Source organism: Eptatretus burgeri, chromosome 11 (assembly GCF_056783735.1).
Source record: "Eptatretus burgeri isolate ZD-2024b chromosome 11, Ebu_testis_v1, whole genome shotgun sequence".
In the NCBI taxonomy this organism is placed as follows: Eukaryota; Metazoa; Chordata; class Myxini; order Myxiniformes; family Myxinidae; genus Eptatretus; species Eptatretus burgeri.
In genome coordinates, this window is record NC_140971.1 from 25845523 (window position 1) to 25866981 (window position 21459).

The 21459-nt window shown below is 45.1% G+C and overlaps 1 protein-coding gene across 10 annotated transcripts in view; it reads left to right on the plus strand.

Moving 5' to 3' along the window:
* FAN1 (FANCD2 and FANCI associated nuclease 1) overlaps nt 1-21459 on the plus strand; it is a 131033-nt gene that overhangs the window by 32615 nt on the left and 76959 nt on the right. For 7 of the 10 annotated variants that reach the window (XM_085845625.1, XM_085845624.1, XM_085845622.1 and 4 more), the window contains 13 exons: nt 43-1282; nt 1460-1600; nt 6282-6495; nt 6584-6826; nt 6944-7075; nt 7166-7274; nt 7619-7738; nt 8290-8454; nt 8571-8739; nt 10306-10409; nt 10526-10720; nt 10862-10990; nt 16180-19613. In XM_085845625.1, the coding sequence (XP_085701751.1) occupies nt 97-1282; nt 1460-1600; nt 6282-6495; nt 6584-6826; nt 6944-7075; nt 7166-7274; nt 7619-7738; nt 8290-8454; nt 8571-8739; nt 10306-10409; nt 10526-10720; nt 10862-10990; nt 16180-16320 (3048 nt within the window). In that variant the 5' untranslated portion in view covers nt 43-96 and the 3' untranslated portion in view covers nt 16321-19613. Of the gene's footprint in view, nt 1-42; nt 1283-1459; nt 1601-6281; nt 6496-6583; nt 6827-6943; nt 7076-7165; nt 7275-7618; nt 7739-8289; nt 8455-8570; nt 8740-10305; nt 10410-10525; nt 10721-10850; nt 10991-16179; nt 19614-21459 lie in introns of those variants that run through there. The other 3 variants (XM_085845630.1, XM_085845631.1, XM_085845632.1) reach the window with 3 other exon arrangements.

The window sequence follows — 21459 nt, forward strand, 5'->3', positions numbered from 1 at the left end:
TGTTTTTATTTTGTTTTAATGCTTGTGAACTTATCTTCCTAGGTTTGAAATGAGTATTTTGTGAACATTACGAGAAAGGCACTGTCAAACAGATTGATGGCCCAGCGGCGCAAGACGCTCGGCCGAGGCCAAAAGAGGAAAGCCGACGCAGAGCCCGTGAAGCATTCCGGTTCCATTTTGAACTTTGTTCACTTCCTTGGCAGTTGTGTGCCCTGTCCTGCCTGTGGCAAGCAGGTCAACAAAGGTGACATAAACAGGCACCTGGATAACGATTGCTCAAGCGTCGCGACTGGGCAGTCGTTTGAAAAAGGCAGTCGTTTGTTGAGACAGAAGACCGTTGAATGCACAAAATTAAGGAAAAACTCAAATATCTGCCATGATGTGGTGCTAGTAGAAGATGATGATGATGATGATTTTGAGACTGATGTTCCGAATCGCAAGAGAATTGGCGTTCTGAAAACGAGTCCGTATTTTAAACAATCAGCCGACCAGCCGAAAACCAGCCGAAAGAACAGAAAAACTTCCGGCAACAGAATTGTAGTTGGTGATGTAGAATCAAGATACAAGGGTACTGCTTGTAAGAAGCTTTCTCCATCATCGAAATCCCCATCGACACGTTTTGCGGTTAAAAGCAAAAGGGCAGAAACCCATAGTGTCTCGACTGACACCAAACCGTCTGACACAAGTTACGGATCGTCATATGACCCTCACCTGACAAGTTCGCAGAATTGCAACGTTGAGGATCTTTCTGCCTCGTTTCAGGACTGCTCAGACACTGGTGACCTCTTCATCTTCGCATCCGGTAGCGCGTGCAATGATTCCTCGGTTAAAGACGATGAACAACCTTTCCTTCCCAAGGTTGGTCCCCAGAAAAGAGGACCACAGCAGTTGATGGCATCGAACAGTGAAAAGTTGAACATGGATTCTTGTGACAAATATGGCGTGAAAAATAAACAATTTGATTCCAGATATTTGCTCTCAAAGCACAGTCATAATGAGCAGACATTGGGTACCAATTATAATTTGGAAACGTCTACAAATACAGACCTTTTGCCTAAACTGCACGTAAAGGGAAATCATTGTGAAGACCCTCTCCCGAGCTGGGATGAGATGTGGCTGAAGGTGAATGACATCAGGTTAAATAGTGCCGGTGATGCAACACAGTCATATTATCTACGAAACTTCTTAATTGCCCTCTGGACTGTTTTTGAGGAAGAAGAAGACCGACAACTGTTTGATGTTGAAGATTTGGACACGCTTTGTCGATTTTACAATCTATCAGGTGTGTTCAAGCTGTTGTCGCTGATGTCGTTTTTAAAGTATTATTTATTTACAAATGTGAATTTTAATATTTATTTCTGTGCGGTTTTGGTGGAAGGTTCAGTGTTGTGTAAAGTGACTGTGCTCATCAGCTTGTTGGTCATCGTGCCCTTCACGTTTTGTTGTCTTCTTTGTGCAGCCACTTCCAAAAAGCTGTACGTGCGCCTCTTCCAACGCAAGTGGCAGTGGTTGCGTGCTGCCCGGCTCAATTACCCAGAAATCGCCGATGACCTCATGGAAGCTGTGGATGAGTTGGTTCAAATGGGATTTCTAATGTCTGGTAAGTTGTGGTATGCATTTACTTGCACATGCATCCTACCTATAATTGGTGGTGACCTGCTATACTGCATCTCTTGTTATCTTCAAGAAGATTGTTGAGAAAGTAGATGGGGGGGGGTGATTTCCAGACGGTCCTTTCGGTGAGACATAGTGACAGTGTAAGATTTGTCCGGATTGAAAGGCATGTTCCACGTGTTGGACCAGTTTGTGATTTTTATCCAGATCTGCAGAGAGCGAAGAGGCTGCTGCCTGCTTATCAGAGGGATGAGAGATGGTATGGCAAAGGGTGTAGTCATCAGCAAAGAGATAAAGAGGATTTTCCAGAGAGTCAGAGAGATCATTGATGAAAACCAGAAAAAGAACAGGGCCCTGAACACTACCTTGAGGAACTCCAGCCTGGACAGGAAGAGGAGATGAGAGAGAGAGAGAGAGAGAGAGAGAGAGAGAGAGAGAGAGAGAGAGAGAGAGAGAGAGAGAGAGAGAGAGAGAGAGAGACAGACAGACAGACAGACAGACAGACAGACAGACAGACAGACAGACAGACAGACAGACAGACACATGTTGACTGTGACAGGTGAGGTCTGCAAGGCATGAGTGGAGATTGCCTTGGATACAATAAGAAGAGAGTTTGGTGAGCAAGGCAGGATGCCAGACTGTATCGAAAGCTCGAGATATGTCCAGAGAAACGGCCCTGATCTCATGTCTGATATTGAGGGCCTACATCCATTGTTGGGAGAGTAGAAGTAGCATGCCCAAGGTGGAGTGACCAGGTCTGAATCTGACTTGATGATCTGAAATGAGCCTGTTGAAGAAAAGGAATGATTTAATGTCAACTGCGATGATGGATTCCATGACCTTGATGATTAATTATTGGAAGTAAGCTAATTGGTATGTAGTTAAAGGGATCCGTTTTTGCACCTTTTTATGTAATGCTGTGATGTTGGCTGATTTCCAAGCAGGTGGAAGATGACCTCGAATAAATGACTGAGTGAAAAGGGTAGAGAGAGGAAGTGCAAGAGCAGCAGAGCAGGTTTTGTGGATACGTGAGCTCATGCCATCCAATCAAGTTTCTGAATCAGAGACGAGACACACCTGTTGTGGGCTTTGTGGAATGATCTGAGGTTACTTTCAGTTCGATTTGCCTTCCAGGAGGAGAATGCGAGTTGTTTTAAAGGAACTGCCTCACCACAGGAATCAGTGCACCATGCGTGGGAGGATGGGTAAGATAAGGGAAGACGAGATGGGATGAATCGGTGCATTTGGAAGAACAGGTTTCTGTAGAAGAATTCCCAGGCTGCATTATTATCGGGGGCGGTAGATATTGGAGAGCAGTACTGGAGTGTGATGGCTGCTTGCAGTCCCATACAGTTTGCCTGACCGAATTGCCAGACTCGCCAGTGCTGAGGCTGTTCTCTGAGAAGGCTGGAGAGATGTTCACCATCACAAGCACATGATCAGATGAAGCAATGGGGGCAGAGGAAGAGCAAGATACATTTGCGGGAAAGTTGGTCATCACCGAATCCAGAAGAGAAGGTTCGCCATTGACAGAAATCTGGGTCAGAAAGTTCACAGATTGAGTCAGTCCAATGGAGTCACAGAAGTCCTTTTCAGAAGTGCCATGGTTGGTGAAAGAGGTACTAACATCCATCCAATTTGCATGGTGACAATTGAAATCAACACATATGAGGAAGACAGAATTTGGATGAGTACTTAAAGGTTTTCCATGTCGTCAGAGAGAGAGAGAGAGAGAGAGAGAGAGAGAGAGAGAGAGAGAGAGAGAGAGAGAGAGAGAGAGAGAGAGAGAGAGAGAGAGAGATAGAGATAGAGATAGAGATAGAGATAGAGATAGAGATAGAGATAGAGATAGAGATAGAGATAGAGATAGAGATAGAGATATATATATATATATATATATATATATATATATATATATATATATATATATATATATATATATATATATATATATATATATATTTGTCGTCATCATTGATGGGTGGACAGTATAGCACAGACAAAAATGTGGTGGGCGCAGAGGAGAAGTCGCAGCCAGAGGTACTCCTGGGGTTTGAGAGGTATAAGAGCAGTGCATTGAGAGTGCGAAATAGAGTTCTTGATGTATAGTGCAACGCTGCTGCCAGCACGGGGTTCAGGTCAATCAAACTGGAAGAGACACAAAGGAGTCAGGGACGTCCTGTTGGAGGAATGATTCTGTTAAATAGATGATGTCCAGTTTATGGAGAGCAGTCTGGTTTGAGACATGTCAGGTTGGAGTGGTGGCCTTGGATGTTTGAGGTCCACACAGTTAGGGACAAGAGAAGGGGGGAGCTGCTGATAGGACGTGGGGATGTGGAAAGGAGCAAGGATTGGGGTGTGGGGTGGGGGATGCCAGGAGGGTGTGGGGAGCGGGCAAAGCCACGAGGGGGAGGGGTGAAGCGGGGGCTGGAGGGAAACAGAGAGGGGGCAGGAAGAGGTGGAAGTTGAGAAGAGGCGTTTGACACCATGAATGGACACAAAGGGGAAATTATTGTCGTGTGCACACAACCTCTGCAAAATGGATGCCTTAGGATTCCCAGACTGACTTCCTGGGTGGGATGGTGAGAATGTTTTTGGTTGAAGGCATAGAGGAAACTTTTGGCTGTAAGTGAAAGAGGAGGCTGGATGAACTAAGCCTTTAGGAATGAAGAGGTTTTGGGAACTAAGTCTTGTCAAAGAGAAAAGGAAGAGATTTTGATGATGAAGAAGAATGAATGGGTTGTTGATAATGGAGTAATAAGCAGAGTAAGGCGTTTTCAGATGTATTTTGGAAGCATTTTTAATGTTATGAAGAGCTTATAAAGGAAGAGAAACGTTTTATTCAATGAAGGTTCAGTTTGGGGATATTGAAAAGGAGAAGGGATAGGGAAACGAGTAACTGAGCACCGAGGTAAGAAGTTGGTCCTCCTCCCCCCCACCCCCCCGATGTTGTTGGTTGTTGGGTTGTTGTTTTTTTTGGGGGGGGGGGAGTTTGGAGTGAAGAAGGAGTGATATGTTTGTACTTTTGAGCAAGGTATGGAAATAGATTGAGCTAAGAGATCAGAAGTAACAATACCTGGGATAAACGAAGCGCAAACGGAGGGAAAGCACAACCTGACTATCACCAGTTGTCCTGACTTAACTCGGGCCACAAACTGGACGATTCAACACAATACGGTTTGGGACAGAAAAATTGATGAAAAACGACCAGCACAACAGGAATAAAAAGAAACCGGTAAAACACGTGTCTGGTCCGGGGAACTTAGTTTGTATGAACTGGAAGGAGCGAGTGCCGATCAGTCATCCACATGCGCCAAACCCTGAACCAGAAGTTTTGAGAACTTGTGCACTACTTCACCTTTTGGGCCTTACCTCCACTTGCTTGGATTGAGTTGCTGTGCAGATCATTGTATCTGAGGTTTGTGGTTGAAATAAAATATTGTTCATTTCCCCCACGTTCACTAATATCATCTTGCTCATCGTCTCCTTCCTGTTCTGTGTTTTCAGTCCCATGTGGTGTTGATTACTCGTGTAATGCTGTCTTTATAAAAGTATTCCCTTTCTCACATTACAAAAGTGTGGAAAGGTTTGTCATAATTTATTGGTGTACGTATTTGTATATTTCAACTTGCCATTGTTTATAAAGTTTCGATCTTTTTCATTTCCGTTTGCGGTCCCATTTTGGTGATGGTCTGGAACACATCATCATTTGGACTTGCATCTTATCTCGAATTAAAAATGTCCAAGTGGGTCCATTAACGGAATCGTCTGGTTTCAACCTTTCTTGTGGGTACATAAACCAAGTTTTGCAACACGTCGATAAATTGTCGCCCTCAAGACAATCTTGCCTCAGCCATTTTGGAATGCGAAGACTTCATTTTTTTTTTTTCAATCATTGCCAAACAGTTGCGGACGAAAGCATTGGCGGCACATTAGTTGTGTCTGATTTGCCAGTATGTTTGTCAAGAGTAGAATTTTTCTATATGAACCCTGGTTCAGCCCAAATTGAGGGTGAGCCCCAGTACCGTGCCACGTTTTTACATAATACAAGTGGGAATGAATTGTAGTTTTTGTCTTGGGTTACGCTGCCCTGCGCTATGTAAGGTCGCAAAGCTGTTCCACATTGTTATGTTCAATCATACATGCTCATTCCCTCTCTCTTCAGTCTTCTTCTTTTCCTGTTCATGTAAATATTTACTTTGGAGGTAACCAAAATCAAAGCAAAACCAAGAGCCAATCTACTTCTTATGAGGACAAAAATGGAGAACCTCTCAACTGTTACCTCCCTCCCAGGTATGCCAATATACAACACCCCCCCCCCTTATTCTCCTCTTTCATCCCCATCTTCTCAACTTACTTTCTTTTTCCCCAAACCTCCCAAATTCTTCTCTCCCTTGTTCTCTACTCACCCTTTCTTTGTTCCTCCTATTTTCCTTTTCCTTTGGCAGATTTATTTTTCAAATTTTAAACCACCGGCCTCCTCCACCACGTATATAAGTGGAGAACACCATTATTAGATGAATATCTTCACTTCTTCACAATCATCCAAATGATATTTGCACTCGTAGTATAAGCTGGTAATGCCGTTCTGGTGAACGTTTTCAATCGAATTTGGTTTCACAAAAGTAATTTTTATTTTTCTAATTGTATGTCATTTGTTTGTTTAGAACAAGTGCTTACCGATCTTCAGGAGGCTTTGAATGTGCTCTCCGGCCCTGAGCTCAGGAACCTGGCACGGAAGTTTCATTTGCAGCCCCACTCCGGTTCATCAGCTCCAAGAAGTTTCTTCATGCAAGAATTCCAACGACTTGGCCGCCAGCGGTCGATGCTTAGCTTTGCCAAAGCCACGTCTTTGGACACCAGCCAGGCTATCTTACGCAGGTTCATTTTCATTGACTGCATTGTTAAAGAAGCGAAGATTCTGCTGTGTTGGTGATTTGAGGTTCAATTTGTACTTCTTCTGTTACAGGACCAGAGAGGTGTTGGGCCATTGCATCTGCCTGCAAGCCGGCCCACGGGCTATGTTGGCCCGTGCTTTGCTTTTGTTCTCTCTGCCCGATTCTGTCGAAGATGAGGACACGACTGGAGTAGGCCAGGCTGGTCAGGGTTCCCTCTTCACCATTCTTATGGTGAACATGGGTCGAGTCAATTTTCCTGACTACTCGGTGCTGCGTCAAAGGCGTGTCTTTCGCAATCGCGATGACCTTATACGGTCAGCATGGTTTTTATTTCCACCACACTTTCATGTATCTTAAAGAAGGCTCACAGTAGAGTATGTCTATCTGCTGACTGTATTTTTGCCCGAATGATAATTTGACTTATTGAACAGCTTTGAGACCAGCATGAACCAGTTGAACGAGTTGATGGCTGCTGTTAGTAATGGCAGTTGGGATGAGGCTTTAAACATCTATAAAAAGGCACAAGCAAGTTGGACTTGCATGGAGGAGGATGAGGACTTCAGGTATATACATACCTTGCTAATGCTGGACTGCTGCACTTTGCTCATTTAAGGAGGAATAGAGTATCATTTGGCACGCTGTTATCTTCCTAGCCATGAGCGTGACCTTCCCGTGTTCCTGCGCTGTTACACAGCTGGTTGGGTGAATGTCAGGCTACGCTTTCGAGGTGTTGAGGTTCTGCAGAGACACAGACTTTACAAGGTAGGTATCTGTAGTCTGTTTTAGTTTTTGATTAAATAGAGGCTTAGTGGCTTGCAAACATCCTCGTGGGTGATTCCTATCACATGGTCATTCTCTGCCCTCTCATCACTTTGATGGTGGCTGTTCACAGTTGGTAATACATGACCTTCATCATTATCTCAACTTTCCTCAATGCCTGGTAAATGTTGCATCTGGTGTGCAAAAGACAGAGCCCTTTACAGGAATATACTGTTACACCATGCTTCAAGTTCCTGCGAAAAAGAAGTTGTAGCTCCCCCCACCACCCTTTATTCTTTAGGGATGACCTCTAAAAAAGTGGCTTTTCCATCCATTTGCATTCCCAGGAGGCGGTGATCGAACTTCGTTCCCTCCTTAGACAAGAATTATTTTGCCCAGATAGCCGAGGGCGCTGGTGGGACCGACTTGCCCTCAACCTTCATCATCACCTTAAGCACACTCAAGAGGTGTGTAGCAGTATCAAATGGTGATTATTTATTGTATGAGTTTCATTACAGTGTTTAGTCTAATAATGCAAATCAAATTCCAATCTTTAAGTCCACCAATGAATGCTGGCAGACTGGACACCCAGTTTAACGTCCATCCAAGAGACGGCACACACATTGATGAATCACTCTGCCTGTGAAACACTGGGATGGCAGCTTACAGCTGGTTTGGGATTCAAACCCAGGCTAGACAGCTCAGAGGTGCGCATGCCTCTCGGCTTTCCTGCCAGCTCAGATAATGGAGTAATGAAGGTGGACGGATTATTTATTTTTATTTTTAAACGGTGAGCAGATATTGCACTTTGGCACAAATCGAAGAACTGCCTGGAGGTCGTGTGCTCCATTTGACAATGTAAACCTTTGATCATTCATTGATAAACAGGAAACCTATAAAAAATCAGTGACATTTTGTGTGTTGTCAACACGCAAGTTCTGCAAGACTTGGACAAAATGTTGCTAAGATTTATTGATAAAAGTGGTACAAATGGTAGGTAAAGAGCTGCCAACCACAGGGCATTGAAGCCATCCGAGATGGACTGATGGACCCCTTGGTGCGCACAGGACACCGGTTGGCCCTTCAGCAGCGAGCAACCCGAATCCAGGCATCTGCCAAGAGTTGTCATTTCCGGGCACTGTTTAATAACCTGCCTATTCTAGAATACCAGGAAGCTCCGAAGGTATTGGGGGGGGGAGGGGGGTGCGGGGGGGATTACGGTTTCTCTTGCAGCCAAAGAAGGTCTGTGTTGATGTTTTCAGTTTTGCTTAAATACCATGTACTTTGCCGTTTGATTAGCTTTCTATCAAAGGACAAAGCTGCCCTCAGGTGGGCATGGGGAAGTCTGTGTTCCTACGACCTGGTTCACCAACATCTGACGAAGATACCAGTCCAGGTCCTGCCACTGTTTTGTGCTCTGTGGAAGAACTGGTTCTGGCGCATTTTCGGACAGATGGGTATGACAAGGGTACGTATGATATGCCTACCAATTTATCTTGGTGTGCGCACACACACACACACACACACACACACACACACACACACACACACACACACACACACAATTGATAAGATCTAAATTTTATAAATATGGTGTGGGCAAATGAAGGTGGAGAGCAACAAGGAATTTTAAATCCAATCTTTACTTTTATCATCATCTCATTATGATGTACAACCTGACACTTTCACTTTGGAGGAACATTTCTGATGCTTTTGCTTTTTCCAAAGCAAAATGTTGTTGTTTTTTTCATACGACGTCGAAGTCTTGTGGACAAGCAACCACTCAAATCACGCACGCACATTGAGACAATACAGGAGACAACACCACATTTAATTTCAGACAAACAGTCACTGACCTTAGAGGAAGTGACGTAACTTTCTGTGGGCACTCTGGGTACCAGCGATGAACTTTGTGAAATCTTTTCTTTCCGTAGTTCAGGAGAAATTTCCCCCTCGTTATAGGATACAAACCCATGGGATTTACCCGTGCTAGAGATTTATCGATCACGTTCGGTTTGAACCACCGACCGCCCAGACTCACAGCGGACACCCTCACCATTATCCCCAAGTTCGGCACTCACGGCTCGAGCCCTGAGTGGCACGTGCCACCTCCCAGACTCAGAGCACATACGAGATTGCTTTGCATTGTTGCATTCAGGTCAGGTCAGGTATGGGAGCATGTCTCCTGTAATTAATTCTTCATTGTTCCTTTGTAATGCTGAGATTATTTATTTAAAAAGTTGGTCCTTTTCACTTATCTGTACTTGGTCCGTCCAAAACATTTGATTGGCCAAAACGCCCATGATGACTTTAAAATCGGATTTTGGTGATGGGCTTTGAGTTTATAAATATAAGAGCGTTTCCTTGAATGACAGTATCTCGTATTACTACTACTCAGTAAACAATGTCGAGGCACCTGGTGCACCTTGAAATAAGTGGAGGAAATAAGACTGCAGCAACAGCCTCTTCATCTTAATTTTGACGACGGTTTATTGTCAATCAACAACAAACAATGAACATAATGAAGTATTGCGCTGCTTTCTCACTTTTTGTTTTGCACAAAGTGTCTTGGCCCACTGTAGCTGCCTTCTTCTTCTTCTTCAGCCATACCTTCTTCTTCTTCTTCTTCTTCTTCTTCTTCTTCTTCATCATTGTCGTCGTTAACTGGATATTGTGTCACGTCCTGAAAGAAATGTGCTTGTCCTTCACCAACCATGAAGCTTGAGATGCACAGACACAGAATTCTTGTTATTATTGTTTTGCAGCTTAAGCTTGTGGTTACAGCTTGTGGAAGAAGTAATTTTTAATAACCTCAGATAACCATCTTTGTTTTGTGATCTTCGTTGTTGACATCATTTATCACTTGTTAATTCATAAGGACGGTGCTTTTAATTGAAGAATTTTAAACATGTGTCCTGGCAAAATTCCCATTTAATGAGAAATGCCCTTTATCTCGGTCCCAATTAAGTGGTGCCGACTGCCCTGAGTGCTGGACTGTTGCTCTGGCACATGTTCTTTCCCCCTGCGGTTGCAGGGATTCACGGCGAGGGCTCGACGTTCCTCACGCTCTTTGGCCTCATTGCATGGGACATCGTTTTCATCTCCGGCATTCCAGATGCATTCCGCGGTTCCTATCAGGTGCCACCTTTTCTGCAATTTCAAACGTGGAATGCCGATTCTGCAATATTGAAATGGTTGGGTTAATCTGAACAAATTTTGACGTGAAGGATGCATATTGTTCTTCGACATTCAAGGCTTTTCCGCTGGATCTTTACACTGACTGTTTCTACTCCAACCGCTGCGAATTGCTGGAGGCCCGGCTCACAATTGTGGAGCAGGTCTCTTCTGCAAGCTTGGGTGAAATGATAGCTAAGACTTGGGAGACCCAACAAGGCCGGACCTCAACCTTGGTCAGTTGGGACCGATTTGAGTCTCTGGAACAGGCACAGGTTAGTATCAAATGAGAGTGATTGTTTCGAGTTGGATACTTGTTGGAGAAGTCTATAACATTTGGAGTACCTTGAATAACCATCTCCCAAATTTGGGACAACCCGCATCAGATCTATACTTCCCCGTGAGCGTGCTTGCAGGAGCTGGCAGCTTGCCTGGGTGGCCCTGTGCTGGCCGGAATATGCAGGCGGCTTGCTCGAGACTTGCGGCACTGCAGGGCTGGCCTACCTGACTTGGTCGTGTGGAACTCAAAGTCCAGAAAATGCAAGGTGGTGCTAATATGCTCATTACATTAATATGTGTTCTTATTGACGTGTTTTCATGTCGATATGAACATTGTGAGGATAATTGATGAAGCCTCGCACCCATCACCATATCTGGCCTTGCGTTTCCTTAAAAAGAACCATGGCACATCTGAATCTTCTTCTTTCGGCTTGCTCCCGTTAGGGGTCGCCACAGCGGATCAAGCGTCTCCATTTCGCTCTATCCTCCACATCTTCCATTGACACTCCAACCACCCGCATGTCCGCCCTCACCATATCCATGAACCTCTTCTTTGGCCTTACTCTTCTCCTCCTGTCTGGTGGCTCCATCTTCAACATCCTTCTCCCGATATACTCCGTTTCCCTCCTGTGCACATGTCCAAACCATCTCAATCTCGCCTCTCTCACTTTGTCTCCAAACCGTCCTACCTGCGCTGTCCCCCTAATATACTCATTTCTTATCCTATCCATCCTCGTCACTCCCAACGAGAATCGCAGCATCTTTAACTCTGCCACCTCCAGCTCCGCTTCCTGTATTTTTGTTAGTGCCACCGCCTCCAAACCATACAACATAGCTGGTCTCACTACCGTCTTGTATACTTTCCCCTTCACTCTTGCAGCTACCCTTCTGTCACAAATCACTCCTGCAACTCTTCTCCACCCACTCCATCCTGCCTGCACTCTCTTTTTCACTTCTCTCCCACACTCTCCGTTACTTTGGACAGTTGATCCCAAGTATTTAAACCAATCCACCTTCCCCACCTCAACTCCTTGGAAGCGCACCATACCACCACCCTCCCTCTCATTTACGCACATGTACTCCGTCTTACTCCTACTGACTAACATTCCCCTTCTCTCCAGTGCATACCTCCACCTCTCGAGGCTCGATTCAGCCTGCTCCCCACTCTCCCTACAGATCATGATGTCATCCGCGAACATCATAGTCTGTGGAGACTCCAGTCTGATCTCGTCCGTCAACCTGTCCATCACCATTGCAAACAGGAAAGGGCTCAGAGTCGATCCTTGATGCAATCCCACTTTAACCTTAAACCGGTCCGTCATTCCTACCGCACACCTCACCACTGTCACACTGTCCTCAAACATATCCTGCACGATCCTCACATACTTCTCCACCACTCCCAACTTCCTCATACAATGCCACAACTCCTCTCTTGGCACCCTATCATAAGCTTTCTCTAAATCCACAAACACACAATCTAACTCCTTCTGGCCTTCCCTATACTTCTACATCAACATTCTCAAAGCAAACATCGCATCAGTGGTGCACTTTCCTGGCATAAACCCATATTGCTGCTCACAGATCGTCACCTCTCCTCTCAACCTCGCTTCCACTACTCTTTCCCACAACGTCATGGTGTGGCTTAACAACTTTATCCCTCTGTAATTTCCACAGCTCTGCACATCACCCTTATTCTTGAAAATCGGAACCAGTACACTTAATCTCCACTCCTCCGGCATCCTCTCACTTTCCAAGACTTTATTAAACAATCTGGTTAACAACCCCACTGCCATCTCTCCTAAGCACTTCCATGCCTCCATTGGTATGTCATCTGGGCCAACCGCCTTTCCACTTTTCATCTTCTTCATAGCAGTCCTCACTTCATCCTTACTGATCCACCCCACTTCCAGATTCACTATCTCCACCTCTTCCAACCTTCTCTCTCTCTCATTTTCTTCATTCATCAGCTCCTCAAAGTACTCCATCCACCTTCTCAACACACTCTCCTCGCTCGTCAGCACATTCCCATTTGCGTTCTTTATCACCCGAACCTGCAGCACATCCTTCCCGGCTCGGTCCCTCTGTCTTGCCAATCGGTATAAATCCTTTTCCCCTTCTTTTGTATCCAACTTCTCATACAGCTCGTCATATGCCTTTTCCTTGGCCTTTGCCTTGCGCCACCACTCCTTGTACTCCTGCCTACTTTCTTTATCTCTCTGACTATCCCACTTCCTTTTCGCCAACCCCTTCTTTCTTATACTTTCCTGTACTTCCTCGTTCCACCACCAAGTCTCCTTATCTTCCTTCCTCTGTCCGGATGTCACACCAAGTACCTTCCTAGCTATCTCCCTCACCACTTCTGCTGTAGTTGCCCAATCATCCCACCCATCTTTACCACCATCCAATGCCTGTCTCACCTCCTCCCTAAATTTCACGCAACAGTCTTCCTCCTTCAGCTTCCACCATCTGGGGATGGCACATCTGAATGTTATTCTTTTAAATGTATAGTTATTGATCAGTACAATTGTCAGAACTGCTAAGTCGGCTCAAATAAGCATTTTGTTTTGTAAACAACAAACAGGACGACGACGTCGTGCACAGCATGATACTTGCGAAATCCATGAAACAAATATGACCTCAAAAATAATCGGTGGTTGAATCCAATGACCAAATATGCAACTCCTCTTCAAATCCCAAGTCAACTGGATAAAAATTGAGGATTTTAGAAATTTGACAAAGTTGTTGACCTTTAGCCTACATTGACCTTTTGACCTCAAAAACAATAGGCTTCTTGCTTATGACGAACTCTCTCACGTGGTGAAGTTTTGTGAAGATCTGTTTAAAATTGTGACCTGTAGGTGATAAACATACAGACAGACAAACAGAATAAGAAAATGGACTGACTGATATACTTGAAAAACCTATGATTTTGCGAGATGTGAGCATCGTTTCATTTTATATTCTCATCATGACGGAACACCAGGACGACAGTTTCTCGGTCGGTCATTTATAGAAATTAGATGAGATGGCTGAAAGGGCAGTGCACTACCGTAGAGCAATCCTACCAGCCCAGCCAATACACTTCACTGAATTATAGGTCAGCAAGGCCATGAATCCTTTCTCTAGAAACAGTTGTCCATATTTTTATACCAGGATTGGCCTTTTATTTGACATAAACTATTTTTTCAAAGCTGCTTTGCAAGAGAGAACCTTTTTTTGATTTCCTTACGGCAATTAATTTCTCATTCATGTGTTGTCCACCATGTTACGTGTTATCTGTGCTTTTGGTTGGAGGCCGAAATCAGCGTTTCTCAAGGGTGTGAATGTTTTCAGCTTTCAAGCCACAGATCTTACAGTTTTCAGCCACAGAACCACTCTCGCAGCATCACCTGCTATATCACGATTGAACGGAGACAATGTGTCCCTCTTGACGAGGAAAGCACAAAATGGTTTGCCACCACCGTTGTAGCGGCTTTGGAATTTGAATCCTCACCCAATGGATTTGAGCCCGATGAGCGAACCCACAGACCCAATTCGTGCACCTCACCGCAAGTTAAGCAAAGGTTTCTATTAATGAGCAGGATCATGTAAATCCCCATCATCTTGGACCTGTGAAAGACTGAGCAATGACGTTCCCAACCAAAACCACTTCCAAAAGCAAATGCAGTCGTGTTCAGGGAGGAAAAGGTGTGTTTGTGTACAGTCTGGGCACATTGTAAACTTTGTGGACTCAAACAAACCAACCACATTGCATGACAGAGGAAACGTCCTCACCATAATCCCATCCATCCATTGGAACCATGCTCTGTGCAGAGCGTTGGTGCTGCCTAATATAAGCAGTCTCCTTGGCTATTGAGTACAATCCTGGATGGGTCGCCACTCTGACACAGGATAGCAGCAAGCTGGCACTTATTTTGCCGACCTCGGAAGGATGACAGGTCGAGTTAACCCCACCTGGAATTAAGTCAACAGCCGAGGGGGATTTGAACTCAGGATCCTAGGATCCCAAACCCACCACCCTATCCATTAAGCCAACACCAGGCATAATCCCCCTCCACTGGAATAATACATTTGGCACGGTGTGAGCAGGATTGAAAGATCTGTTCACAATACATTTATTTTGGGTAAGTGTAAGGCTCACTTGGCTGCACCTGGATGGGTTTTTGAGGGTGGTGGAGTAGCAGCTGAAACCTGAATCCTATCCAGGTTCCTTCTGACTCCTCCAATGCAGTATTTGGTGTTCCATGTGATAATAATGAAGAAATAACATTTTGAAAAGTGGCAGGTACTGTACTCGAGTCAGAATATGCTCAAACAACCATAAGGAATCGCACAATTGAGCATCCTCATGAGTTTGAAATACCTTTACTCCCAGCTGTTTTGTAACGGAAGCCAATCTGCCATAATGTGTGTAGTCCTTCCCCCCGTACTCAATGTGAAACGAGCTCCAGTTCACAGCCAGATGCCACCTCCTCTGCTCTGAGAGGCTCTCTTCTGAAGCTGAGGATACCTGTTCCTGAATAGTCCCGTTTAGGTTTTTGTCAATTTGTCGATACAACGGCACTTACATGTCTCAGAGTGCCTTCACACGTGTTTTGGTTCGTGTATCCTTGTCCAAGCCGTGTGCTCTTTTGCGCCTCGTTCAGGCTTGTTGCAGCATTTCCTCCCTCGTCCTATAGTTGTTCGTTCATTCACCTGCTTGTTACCTTGCTGGCCATCCTTTCGGTACGTTGCCTTCCACTCACTCTGTCACCTCTCTCCGGCGAAGCTGAAAAATAAATAAATAAAAACCCATTTATACTTTGCCAGCCGTCTTCCCATCGGTGCCCTGTTGAAGCTCTCCTTTCGTTTGCTCGTGCAAAGGTTTTCACATATTAATATTCTGTCGGTCTTTATATTAACCATCTCTCCGTTTCACATTTACACCTCAGATCAGCTAAATGTGTTCGATTTCTGTGCAAGTGGTGACAAAAAAAAAATCAGCAAAGCAAACAGTAGTTCGTGCTTCCACATCAACAGCACCCGGATGTGCGAGATTGACTTCGGCTGTAGATTTAACAGGCTTCTTCCAAATTAGCTTTGGCGAAGTTACAATGAAAAAGAAGAAAGAAAAAAAAAAACAGCACCACATTCAACTTTCATTCCTATTTGGTGACTTGGTGAACGGCAGCTTAAACCCTGCTTTGAGTTAGCATCAAGTCTCACGAGAAAGCCAATACTAGATCGAAAGGATTTTCAAATGCGCAATGGAGTAAACCGAGAATTGGATTTGTCTCGACACCTGCGAGCAGTGCTTCCTTACACGCACTGCACGTTTAATTTCCATCAATATATACGTGGGAAAAATTACGGGCCCAGACCAGAAATCGAACCCAGGTCCTCTGGCAAACCCGTAATTTTTCCCACATGTATTTATGATGGTTCGATCCTGTTCATTTTGTCGTTTCTTTTTCAGCTCATTGAAGTAAAGGGTCCTGGCGACCGCTTGTCCCCCAAGCAGCTGCTGTGGTTGGATTACCTGCTCAAGCTCGGCGCCGATGCTGCCGTATGCCACGTTGAGGTGGTCGGTGCCCGCTCTGCACGCCTTGTACATTGAGACAAACGCTGCTCAGTGTCGTGATTTTCCTAAATTTGACAAAGCATGAAAAAGCCTAGCTGGTACTCCATTTTGAGGAACTCAAGTGCCCACACCCAAATCACATACTTCCTTTACAACAGGAGGGTATTAGAATGACACATTTGTACAATGATGTATCACATGCTATTTGTACTTCGACACATTCTCATCATCAAACTGGCATATCTTGCCATCTTTTGTGTTAGATATATATGTACAAGGCATCTCAAAGTTAAAGTTGAGTTTGTTGTTGTGGAACGCAAAGATCATATCATATGGACTGTAGATGGTAATTTTAATGGACGCACGGACATAGTACGAAATACGTATTCACTTCGTGCTGAGGAGGATGGAGTTTTGACCTCGCATGCACACATTTGCCCAGAAAGTTGCTACTTTCCCACATCCTCTTACTGAGGAGAGGGTGGAGATTTATACATCCTGGTGCTGAGGAGAGGGGCAGAGCTTACATCAAACAAGCAAGTCAACTGGGATATGATGGTGGTTAAAATGAATGTGTTCAAGATGGCAAACATTGAGATGTGAGTCACACGGTGCTAATCTACTGTGCACCTCCACTTCAACTTGAGCCCCAAAACACCACTTGGAGCTCTTCGCCCTGCGGTATGGTGAAGAACTGGGGCCAAAGCCTCCAAATCACAAAATTCTGATTTCGCAGGGAGTTGATATTCTGACACCCAAGCGGCTGAAGATCCAATATTGTGCGCTTGAAGACACCGCAGAGCTAGCACCACCTGAAGAGGATGGCGTGGCATATATGGGTGGATTGCTTTTCAATATTTGAGCCCAAGCTATTACAAATATCGAAATGCATCTTGAGAGAAACAAATTCATACACATTTCTTGCAGCCATCTACAAATCAATAAATGACAAAGTATCAAGGAAACGGAATTTTCGCTCCGGTGCTCATCTTTCCAGATTATTCCCACAACTGCGGTCCACGTTCCACGTGAATCCATAAAACAGAGGCAGAGGTAATCAGCTCGACCGGTCCACCGCACGTGACGAGGACGAGCCTATCCTTCACGTGGTGCAATCGTGCCGAAGAGCAGGTAGACGAATCATCTGCATTCTTATCCCCATCTCTTGAAGTGGTGACGGATAACCTGTTTAGATGATGCGTTCGCTTGGCAGACTTCCAAATCACCACATGTGATAACGATACCCCATTAAAAAAATTGCAATCCTGTCCTTCAGCTTTTTAAGTTGAAAGACAAATAATGAGAAATAATATGCAATTGAAGTTAGGTTCAAAGTAAATTTCCAAACAGACTTTTCATACGAAATGAAAGTTTGGCCACTTGATCAAACTGAACTATTTCAGATTAGTATCAAATTAACTTTCATTTGAGACATTCATTAAAAAAATGGCATTTACATTGTCATCGAGCTGTGTGTGTGTGTATGTGTGTGTGTGTGTGTGTGTGTGTGTGTGTGTGTGTGTGTGTGTGTGTGTGTGTGTGTGTGTGTGTGTGTGTGTGTGGGTGTGTGTGTGTGTGTGTGTGCGTGCGTGCGTGCGTGCGTGCGTGCGTGCGTGTGTGTGTGTGTGAGATTGGTATCGTCATATGCGAGTTTCAGAATGTTGAATTGAGTCCTCCCAGGGCAGGCTCAAAGTATCCACGTTCATTTCGGTAAAGGGGTCACGATTCACGGACCAAGTTCTCAAAGTTTTGTGCCGAGGGCTCTCTTCAGGATCGTCACTCAGCCCTGGACAGCTTCCAACTGCAGTTTGTTTGTAGTAATATTCCCAGGGATGGTTTTTGGCTCACCTGTAAGGTAGTTCCAGGGAGCTTATGGGATGGCACATCATCAATCCATCCGTCCGTCCACAAATACAGTCGTGGCCAAAAATATTGGCACCCTTGTCCTTTTTTCAAATAACTCACAATTTTCTCTAAAAATAAGTTTAAATTAACAAAAGTATTTTCTCTCCACAATTCTTTATTTTACTGTTAATATGACAGAACCTTTGTTGTTGATTCAGAACTTAATAAATCCTTTTAAATCAGAAAATAAATAGAAATAGCATTGACAAAATTATTGACACCCTCAACATAATATTTGGGAGCACAACCTTTGGACAAAATAATTACAATCAAGTGCTTCCTGTAGCCATGAATGAGCTTCCTCCACCTCTCCACGGGCAGTTTGGCCCACTCTTCCTGTGCAAACTGCTCAAGTTCTCCCAGAATTGAAAGGTGCCTTTTCCCAAAATGCTGTTTTAAGATCTTCCCACAGGTATTCAATGGGATTTCCATCTGGACTCATTGCTGGCCACTTCAGAACAGTCCAGCGTTTTGTCTTGGACCATTCCTGGGTGCTTTTTGAAGTGTGTTTGGGGTCATTGTCCTGCTGTAAGACCCATGACCTTCAACAGAGACCCAGCTTTCTGACACTGGGTTGAACATTGAGCTCAAAAACGCCTTGGTAATCTCCTGACTTCATGATGTCATGCACGCATTCAAGGCACCCAGTGCCAGAGGCAGCACAGCCACCCCAAAACATCATTGAACCTCCTCCATGTTTGACTGTAGGGAAGGTGTTCTTTTCTTTGAAGGCTTCATTTTGTTTTCTGTAAACATAGAGATGATGTGCTTCACCAAAAAGCTCTAATTTGGTCTCATCTGTCCACAGGACATTCTCCCAGAAGGATTTTGGCTTATTCAGCTGTGTTTTGGCAAACTCCAGTCGAGTTTTCTTTTGTCACTCTCTCAGCAGTGGGGTCTGCCTGGGTCTCCTACCATAGAACCCCCTTTCATTGAGTTGGCGATGGATGGTGCGAGTTGAAACTGTCGTTCCTTGTGTCTGAAGGTCAGCTTGAATCTGTTTGGCAGTTGATCGAGGTGCTTTCTCCACCATTCGAACAATCCTTCGCTGCAATCTTCGATCAAGTTTTCTCCTGCGGCCACATCCAGGGAGGTTGGCTGAAGTTCCATGGGACTTAAACTTCCTGATAACATTGTGTACGGTGGACACAGGACCATCAAGGTCGCTGGACATGGACTTGTAACCTTGAGATTGTCCATGCTTTGGTACAATCTTGTCTGACCTCCTCAGACAGTTCTCTCGTTTTGTTTATTTTCTCCATGCTCATTGCGGTACACAGTGACACAAAACAGCAGAATGACTCCTTTTCTCCATTTAAACTAGTTGAATGAGTGATTGTTTTAATATATATTGCAGGCACCTGTAACTCACTGAAGGTGAGTTCAATTCCAAAATAAAGGAGAATCACCTGCTTGAAATCTAATTATTTCTAAACTTCTAAAAGGCACCAATAATATTGTTGTGTATTTCCCACCCGTCGGTGTGGAACGACCGCGTCTAACCAATAGCGGTCGCTTCACCCACCGAACGGACAATCCAGTCGCGGCTTTCCAGATCAATGCCGGAAACCAGCCACGGGTGTGTTTTTAACCACACCACAACCTTGTCCACACTCTACGCGCTACAGGGTCCGATCGCCAAATCTTAGATTTACCTAATTATTTGCGCAGGTAGGTTACCGAGAGATTGTACCTCCATGGGACCGCTTGGAAACGAGCGGCTTAAGCAGCTCGCTTCCTTTTGGGATAACCGAGCGGGTTATTATCGCGCAGTCCCGTTGGTTTTTAAATAGACGGTAAAGTGATCGGGTCCAACTATATTCCGAGTGCAAGATGGGGCAGTTCAATGAGGGAATGGACACAACGAACAGGTTTACATTCACACAAGGACATTTATTGTAATAAAGCACATATGCAATTAAACAAGGCAAAACACGTATGCAATTATACAAGCAACAAAAGCATGACAAAAGAACTATGACCGTCTATACGAAATGCAATGCAAACATTTACAGCACACAAAGCACTTAACAATTTCCGACTTATTAGACAGGCCCACGGACACACGTACGCACACACACACAGACCCAAGAAATGGTGGCAGAGGCCTTTAATAACGAGCTCCAGCTCGGAGGACAGCTGAAACCCAGAACCCATCTCGAACCTCTCCACCTCGTGTGGTCTTCAAGTTGTTCGGACCCGGGCTCCAGCGAGAGCAAGCTGGATCCAATCGCCATGAGCTGCGATCCTTCCCGAGTTCCCGCGTATCCTCCCGCGCTTCTCAACACGTGCTGGTGAGACGAAGTGCCGATCCTTCCCGTCGATGTGTCGCTTCCCCGAGGAACCACCTCCACGAAGAGGTCGATGAGTCGCACCAAGCCGGGAACCAAAATGGAGAAAAAAAGAGCTCCACGAACCAAGAAGAAGAAGCCACCACTCGCAGCTCGAGCCGAGCGACCGGCTTAACTTTCTTCCAAACGGCAGCTTGAAGCAAAAAGCTCTCCCGAGCCAAGCAGAAGCCGAAGCTCACGGAACCATCAAAGCAAAAAGCCTCCTCCCGAGCCAGGCCTCAGCCAAAGCTCACTGAGCCAGCCGAAGCAAAAAGCCTCCTCCCGAGCCAGGCCTCAGCTGAAGCTCACTGAGCCAGCCGAAGCTAAAAGCTTCCGAAGGCCTCAACCCTAACCCAAGCTAAACAGGACCTGAAGATCTGCTGAACGACTCCCCTCAACTCCCTTCTCCAACTCTGTCCACGAACAAACGAAAAGATCTCCTCTTATCCTTCTCCCGCCCTTCCCCCGCTCCCGGCGTGACTCATGACTCATGCCCTCGTGCTCCATCCCCCGCTCAGCCATGGGTGGGAGGGAGTTGTTGACATCATGAGTCACGGGACGGCAGGGTGGTTCTTCCTCTTCGCAGAAGAGGGGGAGGGATGTCTCCATTGTTCGTTCCCTAACTATTAAATCGATCCGCAGCGCATCTAATCGATTTCTGAACATTTAAACAATGAAAGGTGAGCTATCTAGGGAACAAGCACTTATCGACATAGCTGACTAAAGGAACCTGTATGTTGTGTGCAATCGAATTCCCAAATTCGTAACACTACTCCCTCCCCTTTTTACAGACTCGTCCCGAGTCGTCAAATTTTCGTGTGACCAGCATGTGTAAGTTTTCCCCTTGTACATTCTACTTTCGGATCCCTGAGTGCGACATTTCTTTATACGTGTCCCAAAAATAAATAACCTAATGCGCTGCGTAACTAACTAAACAAAC